General features: G+C 51.7%; 1 protein-coding gene across 14 annotated transcripts in view; it reads right to left on the bottom strand.

Moving 5' to 3' along the window:
• GRAMD2A (GRAM domain containing 2A) overlaps positions 1-14763 on the bottom strand; it is a 33724-nt gene that overhangs the window by 3155 nt on the left and 15806 nt on the right. For 2 of the 14 annotated variants that reach the window (XM_058737176.1, XM_058737177.1), the window contains exons 2-10: positions 5739-5831; positions 4429-4486; positions 3994-4069; positions 3236-3339; positions 2567-2665; positions 2370-2441; positions 1773-1835; positions 634-778; positions 272-371 (exon numbers count right to left, since the gene is read on the bottom strand). In XM_058737176.1, coding sequence (XP_058593159.1) covers positions 272-371; positions 634-778; positions 1773-1835; positions 2370-2441; positions 2567-2665; positions 3236-3339; positions 3994-4069; positions 4429-4486; positions 5739-5831 — 810 coding nt within the window. Of the gene's footprint in view, positions 1-267; positions 372-633; positions 779-1772; positions 1836-2369; positions 2442-2566; positions 2666-3235; positions 3340-3993; positions 4091-4428; positions 5070-5738; positions 6070-6763; positions 8452-12384; positions 12769-14763 lie in introns of those variants that run through there. The other 12 variants (XM_058737182.1, XM_058737188.1, XM_058737187.1 and 9 more) reach the window with 12 other exon arrangements.

Raw genomic sequence — 14763 nt, 5'->3', positions numbered from 1 at the left:
TCTCCAATTCGGTCAGCCCTCCCCCTCCCCAGTCCTGTGCAACTTTTATTCAACAGTTTCATATCCTGCCAGACTTAATCCTAAATTACAGGGTTGTATGAATAAAAACTGGAGATATTTTGTCTTGCTTCAGAAGGGCCTGCCATGTAGCCTCCAGGCTCCGCCCAGGACTTTCAGTTGACCTGGGAACTCCCCACACACAGAGGCCCCTGCCAGACACCCAGGTGAGCTTGACACCCCCCCCCCACCCCCGCCCAATATAGTCACCTACAGCACGAAGATGACCTTGAGGAGCTGGCAATCCCAGAGCCTCAGCTCCCCGTCGCTCCTGGGCAACTCCTTCAGTTTCTCCTTCTCACAGACAGCATTCTCTGTGATAGGAGAGCAATTAGGCATCTTCTGGGGGCAGGAGGCAGGAGCCCAGCCCAGCAAGGAGCATGCCCACCTCCCCCCCGCCCCCCCCCACCCCCCCATTTTCTGAAGCTCCTTGGACGCTGCTTTCCCTTATAGATTTGAAGAAAGTAAGAAACAGCTTTAGGAAGAGCTAGTTGTGACTTTTCCTTTTTGCAGAAGTAAGGGGAAGAAAAGCCTGGTCTTTACAAACGTGATCATGGACAAGCCCCCTGAGCTCACCAGAGCCTGGAGGCTTCCTGGAGGGAAAGAAGCTGTCGGTGGAGTCCATGGATGCCCGAGGGATACAAGGGATGTTGTCTGGAAGGGACAGGGACCTGGAGGCAGGGCACACCTTTCTCCACTTCATCTCAGGGATGAGGACTTCCTGCGGAGAAGGCGGGAGAAATCGTCTATGACCCTTGGGATCTTACTTGTCCTAAGGGCCCACACTAGGTTTATCACATCTTCTCCAGATATTACCAATATGGAATCCTAGTGAGCATGATGTCAGGTACCCACAAGGGGAGAAATCATTACCATAGCAACCACATGTCTCTTGTATCTGCTCCCTTGCTGTGACCAGCCATTCTTCCAGGGAACAATGTCTCCGAAGACTGCTAGTACAGAACCAGAATGGGATCTAAGACTCGAGCTAACCCAGGTATATGTTCAGATCTGCTGAGTCCAAGAAAGTTCAGCACAATATAATTTTGATGGGATAAGTCCTTCTAATCTGGACTCTAACCCTAAGGATATCACTGACCTTGGCAGGGGATACTTAGGATTCCCATCAACAAAAATGGGAACATCACCTCCTATCCCCTGCATAGAAGTGTGCATATCGTATGCTTGGCTAAACGCTTAATGATTAATGAAGGAGGCTTTAAACACCCTGGGGTCATTTCCATCCGCATCACTGTTCTAGAAACTCAGCTCTGCCTACCCACAACCCCAGCAGCAAAGGAGACTGCTGGGGCTGCAGCAAATCTCAAATGAGTCTGTCTGGGTTCTACAGCGATAGCCTTTGAAGTTCTTCCCTGTGGATATCTCTATCCCCTGGAAGGCCCTCTTGATCCTGCTAAAGGAAAGAGGGTGGGTCACTGGCTCTCTGTCTATACAGAAGTGGGATCCAACCTGGGTGGTGTTCTGGGGGCTGGACATCTGTTCTGCTCAGAAAGTCCACAGAGCTGCCCAGGACCTAGTGGCTCTACATGGTATGGAGCATGGTGGGTCTAGGGGACCCCCTGGCAGAGCATGGCCACTGGCTCTTGAACCTGGAGCCCAAGTTCTGCATTGTAGACCCTCCTGGGAGGCCCTGAAGCCTCAGAGGCATAGGCTCCCTCATGCCAGCAACTGTTCCTGCCAGCCTCAGCTCTCACCAGAGACTCGCACTCAGGTTCCTCTGGAAATTCTCTTACACTCAGGCTCTTCTTGCTGGAAGGCTAAGGAAGAAAGGGAACAGGGGTCACTTGTCCATTGGAACACCCAAGGTCAGGGGTGAAGAGGTGTTAGTACTCTCCAAGAGAGCTTTACCTCCACATAAGCCACCTTGGGTCAGATGGAGCCTCACTCCCAGAGTTTGCAGGGACTAATGCTGGAGCAGAGCACAAATCCAAGGCAACATACTTCCCCTAGCTCCTGCCCCTCCCCCACTTCCTTACCGTGGGCCAGAGAGAGCTGTAGGCACACTGGGAAGCAGCCACAAGCTTCTGTCTGTACATCGAGGAAGCCCAATGAGGCCATATACAGGGGATACACAAGGGCCAATGGCCTCAAAGGGACATGCTCACAAGCATAAACACCCAGTCCAAGGACTAAGTTCAGATACGCTGGACCTGAGCCTATTACTCCCCTCTCCCTGTGCTTGGTCCCTGTGTTGGAGAGATGGGCCAACCACTTCCAACAGCCTTGCCCCAAGACCTCAGTCCAGACCTGAGCAGCCTCCCTGGGCCAGCTCCTGCCCCTGAGCTCCATACCTGTAGGTGTGTGCAGACCCTCCTCAGCATGTCATAGACACTGTCCCGGGAAAGCAGTGACACAAAGACATACTGGGACAGAGAAAGAAAACAGAACAGGGTGGGGTAAGAACAGATTGGGGTGAGTGCCAGAGTCAGGATCCTGGGGCTGGGTTGGGGAAATTAACAAGGGATGGCTGGCCCAGAGACTCACTGACCTTTTGGCTGGTATTGGTGGTGATGGCCAGGCCATTGGGAAGGAGCCGGGCCATCTTGTGTTTTTTGATCATTTGCACAGACACCACAGGAATGACCACCTGAGTGGGAAGAGGAGTGCTTCTCTTAGGATCCACCCCAAAAGACATGATCCCTTTGCTTCCTGTATAGGGCCCCAGCCACAACTGGCAATCAGCCAAGCATAGACACCATGCAGAAGCCTGGCCCTATGCTGAAGAATATCTGAACCATCCACTTTCTCATGCAGGCTCCGCTTCCAGCTCTACCAACCTGCCCCAGCTCTGACAGCACACACCACTCTGGGCTCTCATCCTATTATCCAGGAGGCCAAGGACGGCTGCTCTGGTGAATCCCATACTCCAGTAATGGAGTCCCCTGAGCTACCACCTGGCCACAATTATGGCTCCCTCTAAATGTGGCATCCCGCTCTGATTCTGAAGGCATTTCAGAGGCACCCATAGGCAGAATAAATTTGCTATGAGCTGTTCAGGTCGGCTCAGGCCAGATGGGGAGTCTAGATTGGGGGCCCTCCCCAGACACCAGGTAGGATGCCTTGTAGTGACAGGCCTGCATGCCTGCACGGGAGGGGCCTATATCTTCCCTGGCTGGGACCTCATGGGCCCATTGCAGGCCTTACCACTTATTACTACCTTGATATCCTTGCCAAAGAGGCTAGCATGGAAACAGAGCCAATTGGGGGAGATGTAGAGCCGGCCCTGGAGAAGAAGGTCTCTCTGGAGTGCACAGGAACACACTGGGAAGTCACGGGAAAGAAGATTGCCATGAGCAAGGCCAACCCTGAAGCTCCACGGCCTGGGTCCTACACTCAGGAGTCCAGAGCCCAGCCTCAGGGACTGCCTTCCTCAGAATCCCACTTCCTGACCCCAGGCCCCAAACCACCCATTCCACCAGAACCCAGAGTCCTTTCTGAGAGTCCTGACTGCCCCACCCTACCCCACCAAACTGCTAGAGGTTCCCTCCTTCGCCACTCATGTCTCACAGGGTTCCCCAAGCCTGGATTCTTGCTCCCTCAGGCAAAACTCCCTGCCCTACCCTGCCCTGCCCTGCCCTACTCAGCCCTGCCCTGGAGAGAGAGCCTCGATTGTGCAAATGCTCCAACTTGCTCACTGAGAGGCCTCACTGAGAGCAGGGAAGAGCAGTCATTGATAAGAGCAGAACAAAAATAAGATTTGCAAGCCCTGATACTGCCTCAAGAAAACGTTCATAAATTCCATTTCATGTCCCAAATCTACCCAGTCTTCTCATACTTTTGAAGAAAACAGGCCCAACCACATCCAAAGGGCAGTTAGTTCCCGTATCGAAATTGTGCCTTGGAGGCTCTGGAGGAGAGGACCTGGGCCTCAGGCACTCTAGGCACCTGTCCAGCCACACCAGGGAGATAGCTCACCTTTGAGAACAACCTCCTCCAAAGGGATGTCCTTAAACAGCTTGTGGTATTGCTGGTTGTATTTACTCAGTAGTGTCTGCAAACACACGAGCTGGGGCTGAGAAGTCCTGGGGGATCAGACCACTAAAGGGGCCCTGCACCAGCCACCAGGAAATAATGCCACAGGGGCAGGGGCTCTGGTATGAAGCAGTCAGTAAGCAGCCAGTGGGGGTGAAAGGCTGAGTTCCAAGCACAGCATATCTCTCGGTGACAGTAGATCCTAATGGGCAGCCTATGACTGGAGGGGGACACACCACCCCCACCCAGGAGGGGGACACTCACTTGGGTTTCCCCTGGTGATAAGCCTGGTGGCCAAGGAACCAACAGTCACTAAATTCAGGCAGCCCTGGGCCCCTCCCTCGGTGGGCAGTGAAAAGTCAGCCTCCACACACTTACCCCTTCTCGGCCACACTTCTTGATCTCTTCACTCTTCAAGCCTTCTGGCCAGTGCAGACTGCAAAGGAGACATTCCATTCCAGGGACAAGGAACCCTTGAGTTCTGCCCATACATCCTCAGGGCCAGGTCTGCCCTGGCTTCAAGCCAGAAGCTTAGAGCAGAGATTGGAGACTGAGGCCCTTCTCTAGGAGCCACAGCAAAGTGATAAGCAACAGCAAGTATGTAGCTTGACCCTGCAGGCTACAAGCCCTCCTCCCAGACAGCTGTGGGCAGTGGCTCCCCAGGAGGTTCGCTTAGCCTGAGCCTCTGCCTCCTGGAGGTGCTTAGGAGCCTCCCACCCCCAAGTGTCAAAAACCCTCTCCCACTTCTCTGGCCAAAGGATAAGCAGAGGAGAAGACCCAGGGATAAATGAGTAGGAGACACAAGGATGGGGACCAGCTTGGGGAGTGGGTGAGGTGGAGATGTCAGACTCACAGCTCCGGGGCCTGGCTATGGGCCATGATCCCAGCAGGAATGCCCTTCTGGAAGCCTCCTCCTGGCAGCCTGGAGCTCAGCAGACTCACCTGACCTGATGGAGGCTACCAAGGCTGAGGGAGAGGGGTGGTGCTGGAACGCAAACCTTTGCCCTGGCCAGGTTGGCCTGAGGACAGGTGGGCAGGGAGGAGGCTGGTAACCTGAGAAGCCTAGACTCTGCTAGGTCCCTGTGTGCTGGGACAGTCCCGGGAATGGGAGGAAGGGGCCGGGAGCAGCCTGTGCCCAAACTAACACCTGATGCAAGGTCCCCTTTCTAACTTTTCTTTAACCCTTTTGTCCCTTTTTTTATTTTTTTAAAGTTTTTAAATTTACATTCCCGTTAGTGAGCACAGTGTACTATTAGTTTCAGGTGTACAATACAGTGATTCAGCACTTCCATACATCCCCCCGTGCTCATCACAACTGTGCTCCTTAATCCCCATCACCTATTTCTCCCATCCCCCCAGCCCCCTCTCCTCTGGTAACAAACTGATGTTTGTTCTCTGTAGTTAAGGGTTGGTGTCTTGGTTTGCCTCTCTCTTTCTCGGTCTCTCTCTTTTCTTTCCCCCCTTGTTCGTTTGTTTTGTTTCTTAAATTCCACATATGAGTGAAATCATATGGTATTGGTCTTTCTCTGACTGACTTATTTTGCTTAGCGTAATACACCCTAGCTCCATCTATGTCATTGCAAATGGCAAGATTTCATTATTTTATATTTGCTCTGGTCTCTGAGGTCCTCCTGATGGCTTCCCACCCCTAATCGGTATGTATATCTGACCAGTGGAAAGGGCCTCACCTGGAGTTCAGGGGTGCCTGAACCCTGGCTAGTTTCTCTGTGCAGGACACAGGGCTCTTCAGAGAAGCTGTCTTTCCATGCATCTGCTGGTTGCTAAGCAGAAACAGGCCTGCATCAGGAAGGGTGGCTCTATGGGGACACCCTTCCTGACCAGCATCACCATCCCCAGGGCAGCTCCTCCACCCCCACCCAAGACCAGCCCTGCTGTTCAGGGTGAGGCTGAAGCTGTCAGAGTCCAGAGGCAGCAGCTCAGGCAGGAGTCCTGTGCTCCCTGACAGAAAGGACAATCTCACACGCCATCCTTCCTGGAAGCCTGCAGATCAGTTTATTCCTGGGCGGGAAGGAAAATCAGCCTGCCTTAGTGGAGCACCAGGAGGTTAAGCCCTAGGCCCCACCCCTGAGAAAGCACATCCGGATGAAGGACTCTAAGTCTTGCTCATGGCTGAAACCATAGTGCCTGAGGTGCCCGGGCAGCATTACCATAAGCTCTCAGCGCAATCCTAGGATGCTAAGGAAAGGATGCTGAGCACAGGAGGCCTTAGCAGAGCTGAGGATCTGGGGCCACTAATGGTGTGGGAGGGGCTCTAGTCAACCCACAGGTGACCATGGGCTGGGAGGGGAGGAGCAGCCCCACACCATGAAGTGGCTTTGGTGGCCTTCAGACAATCAGGGCACCTTGGCCCTGAGAGCCATACTGTCTCAAAAATGTGCCAGAGAGAGGGCCCTGGAGGGAGGAGACACCATCTCCCTGGGCAAGTGGGGCTCTCCAGTGGCTTTTGAATTCATGCCTCTACTAAACAGCTCCAAAGTATAGGGTTTCCCCCTTCCTGCCCCTCCAACACACAGGCTAGGAATCAATAAAGCCTGAGCATTCAAACTAGCCCCCAACTCAATGGGCCCAGAAGCTGACAGGAAGAGAAGGTGGCCAAGAAGCGGGGCCAAGGCAGGGCATCATGGTGGTCACAAACAGGAAACAAGGTTCTGGGCAGATAAGGAGCTGGAACCCGAGGCCTGCAAATACCAACCCTTGGTCCTTCTCAGCTTTGTCGTGGGCGCAAGTCAAAGTTCTCTTCTTCAAGAACAGAGTTGGCCGAGATCTGCCAAAGACCCTCAGAGTCATTTAGTCTGACCCCCTAATATACTGTGTAAAGAGTAGGAAACTGACCCCTGCCAAGGGACAGGCTGTACCTAGTATCACACAGTGAAGAGCCGGGTAACCTCACCCACAAAATCAGCCCATCCACAGCCATGTGGCCTGGTGATTTCTGCCTCTGCCCTTAGTCTTCTGGAGAATTTTGGTAAATACACATCAACATATGTTTCCTGAATCTTGCAAAGTGACACGTTTTGCTAGTGATTTGACCCTGTTGACTCCCAAAGTTAATTTCTATATTTATTTGGTCCCCTCATTTCATATTTCAAGAGGGTTCCCCCCCTTTTGACTTTTGTTCCTCTCATTACAGAAAATGTGAGAAAAACAAAATATGATGATCAAAATCACCAAGAAGCAAATGCCCTTAAAACATCACCCAAAGAAAAGATTTATGCATAAATATAGAATTCATGTAAGTAGAAGTATACATTATAATATGTATGTTCTACTTTTGTTGCTTAACATGATTTCATGAGAAATTCCCCATGTCACTGTCCATGGCTGAGACAGAGTCTCAGAAGTGTGATTAGTGGGTGGAGAATGCTCATTTCCTGGGCTCTTTAGACTCACTCCCAAAGTGCTTCCATATGTTCTACTGGTGACCACAGCCATCAGCACTACATGAGGGTACCGGCTTACCTACATCTGGGCTACATCCACTGCCTATTATCTTTTTCTCACTTTTGCAAGTTTGATACATGGAAGTATGCTATTTTCTATTTCTGCTTCCTGATAGGTTCAACAATATTTCCCATATATACACATTAACCACCAGAATTTCATCTGTGAATTGTCTGTGAGGGTCTTTACGTTTTTCTTATTGATTTGTATTAAATTTTTTTGAGAATATTAATCCTTAATTTCTCATTTTTGCAAACATCTCCCCCAGTTTGTCATTTGCCTTTTAGTTTTGTCTGTGGTACTATTCAGTTTTTGTGTGGTAAATTCCATCTAGGTCTTCTATCTCTTGATTCCTCACTTGGTTTGAGTGCTTTGGTTGGAGAGGCCCCTGAGGTAGAGACTGTACAAGTCAAGCCACTGAGTCCTTGGGGAGCTTAGACCCTGCAGCTTGTGAGCATACTGGGCCACAAGGAAAGAGAAGGAAATGGAGCCCGCTCTAAGGAGCACACTCTAACCTGGAGGCCCAGGGATAGAGTGAAACCCCAGGAAGGACTTTGGCCATGGTCACAGAGGCAGGGAGCCTGTCATTCGGGCACTGGGAAGGGTGATTCGAGCTATCAGGGCTGCAGGAGCCCAGAAGGCAGACAGAGTGAGAGTCACAGAAAGGCTCCTAGAGAAAAGGAATCCCAACCCTACCACTTGGGTAAGACTGTCATCCTGCAAAAGTTCCATAATCTAACTTTGCGTTCATGATCATTCCTCTGCATGGCTTCTAAACTGAACTCATCCTTAGGTCCAGTGTGTCTTGCTCAGGGACGGGAGCCCGCCCTCGGCCCTCCCCCAACCTAGTGAGGAGCCCCCGCTGCAGACACTCACAACACCCCAATCCTGGCCTCCCTCTTAGCACTTTTCACACTGGGTCAGTGCTGGAACTGCTCATCTCCGGGGGCTCCACGATGGCAGGGACTCTGCCTCCTCCCTCCCTGAAGGTCACAAGCTGGGTGAAAGGCCAGCATGCAGCAGGCACACGCGATATGTTTGAGGAATGACAGTGTGGGGTCAGTAAGCAAGGCTGGAGGAGAGACGGACCATGAGAAAAACAAAAGAAGGCGGTGCACTCGCTCTCCCCACAACATCTCCAGGAAGAAAAGAACAGTGGTAAAACACAGTCACTGGGGGTGGGGGAAATGACTTTCAAGTATCTTTAAACTTAAAAGCAACTCCTTTATGCATGATGAACAAGATGGTTACAAGCCATTCCCACCTGTCCATCTGTTAAGGCCAGTCCCTCCTGGCTGTCCTCATAATGCTCTTGATACAGAGACTCTGCCTGTGGCCGAAATGCATGGTTTGCAAAACCATCAAGTCAGATTTTCTACTAATTAGTCTACAGTATTTAGGTGAGTAAAAATAAAGAAATGGGAGCAAAATCAGATACAAGGGTAGGTCTGGGGCAGAGTGGTCACCACAGAACCAAAAAGTGGGGAGCACCCAAGGACCAACTGGGCCCTGCTGCACAAGGTCAGGAAGGAGGCTTCAAGAGCAGGAAGCTGGAGAATGGGGACCAGCCTGGGTGCCTCCACTCTCCTGGCAGCCTCTGTGCGTTCCCACACAGACCTCCTCAAGCCAGTTGCCCCTACTCTGTGGGTTGTGAACTAACCCCCTTGCCCGTCAAGTCCCACTCCTACCTCCACCTGCAGACTGTGGGGTAGTATCAGGGGTCCTCAAAGCCATGTCTGTTTTTTCCATCAGAGCCACAAAAAAATATTCTTGTTATCAAGGGGATGCAGCAGGGGAGGCCCAATATTTTGGACATTAGAGGAGGTAGAAAAGGTTGGGGAACTCCTCAGATGAGTCCCTTTCGCCCTGCTGAGCCCGATCCCGGGGCAGGATGCCTCTCCAGAGGACACAACAGCTGCTTGCCCTACCTGCAAGCCTTCCTTCATTCCCTCTCCAAACACTCACTGAGCTTATCACACCAGGAGCCCAGGGTGCAGCCTGCCACTCGGGGCTGCTGAAAGAGCAGTGGGGGGGGGGGGGGGGGGGGGGCGGAGCTAGCACTGGGGGTGTCAGCAGAGGAGCCAGGCCAGTCAAGAAAGGTGTGGGGGGGAACACAGAGAGGGTAGGAGAGGGAGAGAGAGACAATAAGGAGGGAACCCAGAGGTCCAAGGGTCGAGCTGCCTCCTGCAGAACCCATGGACCAGGCCTCACGGGACACCTGACATGTGTACACTCTGCTCTGGAAGCTTCCTCCAGGCTCAGAATACACCCACCAGGCAGATACTCCCAAATCGAAATCTCTAAATCTCTAACCTCGACACCTCCTCTCCTCCTGAGCTTCAGCCATCTGGATGTATCCATCAAGGTGAGCTCAGTGTCATCCCCCCAAATCTGCTTCCTTCTGAGCACCCAATATCCCTGAAAGGCTCCTTCCTCCATGGTTACCCAAGCCAGAAGCCTCACCTCCTTCTCCTCCCCACCCCCCACAGCACTCAATCCCCAAAGGCCCAAGAGCCTTCCCCCAGCTGAACCTATGACACCAGGATACCACCTACTCCATTCCTGCTGCACCTGCCAGCCCTGATCACCATCATCCTTTCCCTGATGTTGGCAGCAGCCTCCTCACCATGCCTGGCCCTTCCCCACATCTGCACCACCAGCAGAGCCACCTGGGGCCCAGAACTGATCCTGCCACTCTGCTGCTGACCTTACCTCCCTCATGCCTCCTCAGCTGGCCTTCCTGAGCTTCCTGCTTCCCTTCCCAGCCTCACTCCTGAGGCTCACCTGAGCCCAGCTTCCTTGTTGCCGCAGCCCTCCGCACCTGCACATCCTCCCTACCTGCAATTCCTTCCCATGCTTGTCTACCTGGAGAATTCCACTTATCTTTCAAGTCCCAGTTCAAATGTCACCTCCTCTGTGAAGCCCTCCCTGGTCTCCCCCCTGCAGAGCTGGTCAGTCCTCCTCTGTGGACTCTGTGGTCAGTCCCCTCTGTCCTGCTGTGCTGTCCGAGCACTTACCACACCAGACTGTGCTTGTCTGGTTACACATCCAGCTGCCCCCAGTGGCCTCTGAGCTCCACCAGGGTTGTGTCTTATACATCTCTGTATCCCCAGCACACAGCAGGCACCCAGTGTTTGCTACTGTGAGGGAAGCAGACAGAGAAAGAGAGATGGTGACACTCCAAGAGGGAAGAGGGGAGGGATAAATCAAGGCAGTAGAAGGGAAAGGCACATAGAATGGAGCAATGGGGGTCACCTGCAGACTGGTCCCTTCCAGGAGCCTTGCCCGTGAAGCAGGCAGTCAGCACTGACCCAGCACCACCAGGCACTCAGTCCATGCTGGCTGACTGATCAAAGGGGGAGCTCGGGTGGGAGGCAGAGACAAAAGAAAAAGGATAAAGTGGCTCGGAAGGGATGCAATGTGGTATTTGGGGAAAGCACAAGCCGGACCCTTCAGGCCTCCACTGCTGTGTTCACTGGACTGGCATGCTCCTGGACTGTCCTGTGCCCACACTCAAGCCTCCTTAGCCCCAGGGGAAACCTCCTTTCAGGCTCCTCCAAGCCTGGCAGGAGCAGCACCCAGGACATGCTGAAGCAGAAAGCCAGGCTGGGTCTGCAAGGTCACAGGCGGGTCCCCAGGGACAACTTGGGGGAGTCTCCCACATTGACTTCTCATGGACATTTGAGATACTAGAGCATCACGTGGGACCTGCCAGCCCTTCTCAAGGCCGGGCCCAGCAACAGCTCCACCCCTTCAGCAGCTGGCCAGGACGCCGGGCCCCGTAACCTCCAAGAAGAGAGCTCCTCCAAACAAAAAACACACCTTAGCAACACGTTCCTGAAAACACAAACCCACAGACCACAAAGATGGCCCATCTCTACCTTGACCTCTTGCTTAGCACACAGTTCACTGCCTTCGTCATGGAGAAGAGAGACCATCCGGTCAAGTCTAATGTGCAGCCTGTTGAGTACACATTAGCATCACATGTAGAGATTTTTTTTTTAATGTTTATTTATTTTTGAGACAGAGAGAGACAGAGCATGAATGGGGGAGGGTCAGAGAGAGAGGGAGACACAGAATCTGAAACAGGCTCCAGGCTCTGAGCTGTCAGCAGAGAGCCCGACGCGGGGCTCGAACTCATAGACCGCAAGATCATGACCTGAGCTGAAGTCGGACGTTTAACTGACTGAGCCACCCAGGCGCCCCAACATGTAGAGCTTTTTAAGAAAACAAACAAAAAAATGATGCCTGAGCCCTGTCTCAGACCAATTAAATCAGAGTCTCTGGGGGTAGCATGTAGGTAGCTATATATTTTCAACTTCTTATTGAAGTATAGTTTACACATAGAAAAGCATATGTAGGAGAGATGCCTGGGTGGCTAAATGTCTGACTCTTGATTTCGGCTCAGGTCATGATCTCACAGTTTGTGAGATTGAGCCCGATGTCAGGCTCTGGGCTGACAGCTCAGAGCCTGCTTGGGATTCTCTCTCTGTCCTTCCCCTGCTTGCACACTCTCTCTCTCTCTCTCTCTCTCTCTCTCTCTCTCTCTCTCCTTCCCCTACTTGCACACTCTCTCTCTCTCTCTCTCCTCTCTCTCTCTCTCTCTCACACACACACACACACACACACTAAATAAACTTAAAAAAAGAGTACATAAAATAAATGTACAATTCAATGCATTTCACAAATAGAACACACTTGGAAACCAGCCCCCAGAAGCCCCTCCTGCCTCTTTCAGTCTCACCACCACCCCCAACCTGCCACCCACAACCCACAACCCACAAGAATAACCATCACCCTGGTTTCCACAGCACAGGTTGCCTCTGCCTCTTCTTTGTGGACTTTCTATGAACGGAATCATACCATACATACCCTTTTATGTGGCTCCTTTTACTCAGCAATGCATCTGTGGGATTCGTCCAGTGTTGTGTGTAGCTATTAATTGTGCATTTTCACCAATGTTTAGAATTCCATTACACGGACATACTACAACTTATTTATTCATTTTACTATAGATGGGCCTCTGGGAAATTTCCAGTTTTTGCCTGTTATGAAAGTGTGGCCAGGAACATTCCAGCACCTGTAGTGTGGACACAAGTATTCATTTCTATGGGCAAACACTTAGGATTTGAATTGCTGGGTCATAAGTTAGGCATATGTTCAGTTTCAGGCTTTTAAAGGATCTCAGGTGATTTTATTAAAAAAATTTTTTTTAATGTTTGTTTATTTTTGAGAGAGAGAGAGAGAGAGAGAGAGAGAGAGAGAGACAGCATGAGTGGGGGAGGGGCAGAGAGAGAGGGAGACAGAATCTGAAGTAGGCTCCAGGCTCAGCACAGAGCCCAATGTGGGGCTTGAACCCACAAACTGTGAGATCATGAGCTAAGCTGAAGTTGGACACTTAACTGTATGAGCCACTCAGGCGCCCCTCAGGTGATTTTAAACATGCAGCCAGTGTTAAGAAACTGCTGTGCATGAATCCTGCCCCCACTTCTCTCCTTTTTTTGTGGCTCAGAGGGAGAAGCATGGCTCCTGGAATTCAGGGCCAATCCTCTTGCCTGGGCTCTGGATCTAGGGCCCTGACCCTCCTATGCCTTCACCCTGCTCCTCTAAAGTTCCAGGAACACCCTTGGCAAGACAGGAATCACATTGTTAATAGAGATTTCCTTCATCTGTTAAGGTCACAGAGCACATTTACTAGCTCGTGCCAAGGAAGTAAGAGCAGCTTTCCGTGCGGCAGAGGCTGGCTCTGTGTCCTTCCCGAAAGCCTCCCTACGTCCTCCTAGGGCCACAGTCCTGACACACAGCCCAGAAACCAGTTGACAAGAGCTCTGCCGAAAGGAAACTGGAATAATGTCAATAGAGTCAGGCTTATCATCAGTACTCCAAAACTTGAAGATAGGGCGTCTGGATGGCTCAGTCAGTTAAGCAGCCGACGACTCTTGATTTCGGTTCAGGTCATGATCTCACGGTGGGTTTGTGAGTTTGAGCCCGGAGTCAGGCTCTGCTCTCACAGTGTGGAGCCTGCTTCATATCCTCTGTCTCCCTCTCTCTGCCCCTCCCCCACTCACATTCTTTCTCTCTCTCTCTTTCTCTCTCTCAAAAATAAATAAATGTTGAAAAAATTATTTTTAAAAAATAAATAAAACTTGGGGCACATAGGTGGCTCAGTTGGTCGAGCATCCAACTCTTGATTTCGGCTCAGGTCACGATCTTGTGGTTCGTGAGTTTGAGCCCTGCATCAGACTCTACGCTGATGGTGAGGAGCCTGCTTGGGATTCTGTCTCTCCCTCTCTCTCTGTTGCTCCCGAGTTCATGCCCTCTCTCTCTCTCACTCAAAACAAATAAATACATTTTAAAAATAAATAAAATGAAGATAAAAGGTAATCTTTTGCAAAAAATAATTGTTATTTTTACACAGAAGCTGCCTCTCACTTTATTTTCTAAGCAAATATTCCTTATGTAGGACCACTGCTTCGCTGTCTCTGCTGACAAGAAATGCGGAAAGAATCCTGTGTAAGGGGGTGGCGTTCAGTGAATTGGGGGCCACACACTGGGTCCCAATCCAGCTGTCCCACTCAGCAGCCCTGGCCAAGGACTCAGGAGGGACGGGCACCCAGCACAGGCACAAACCCTGCCTCCCACGGGCAGGTCTGAGAACACCTGGGTCAGCAATGTGCTTAGTTCCCTTTTACTCACTGTGGCAGCTTTGAAATGAAAGGGGATGTGGAGGGCCAGGCATCCTGCTTCCCAAGATGCCACAGTCTGTACCAAATGACCCTGGCTGCCACCAGCAGAACCATGGTGTGCTCTAGACCCACACAAAGCCATCTGTAAGCTGACCAGCAGCCTCTTTGGAGGAAAAGATGAACTTTGGCCCATACGATTCCATTTCTAATGGATCCCAATGGGGACATAAGAGATGGGAGGTGTGCAGCCAGAGGCAGTAAACAGGCAGGAGGGAGGTATACTGCAGGGACCCTGGAGCAGAACCTCCGGGTGCCCCTGGAGTTGGGTCTAGAACAAGGGAAGAGGAAGCAGAGAGCAGAAACCAGCAGGGGTACATGGGCTGGGAGAGAGCAAAGAAGGTCTGCCCCCCTTTCAGCCCATTAATTTTCACTTCTGCAGCCAGTGCCCCAGCACTGCCTCTCCTGAAGCTTCTCCAGTAGACAGGGAAAAGGGGAGACTGAAGGGGGTCTCTTGGGCTGAGATGGCCATGCAGGGGCCCCTCTGAGAAGTAGGATTCCCTAGACC

Source organism: Neofelis nebulosa, chromosome 7, assembly GCF_028018385.1.
Source record: "Neofelis nebulosa isolate mNeoNeb1 chromosome 7, mNeoNeb1.pri, whole genome shotgun sequence".
Taxonomy (NCBI): domain Eukaryota; kingdom Metazoa; phylum Chordata; class Mammalia; order Carnivora; family Felidae; genus Neofelis; species Neofelis nebulosa.
The sequence above is the reverse complement of the archived record's forward strand: the minus strand, read 5'-3'. Positions and strand labels throughout refer to the sequence as shown.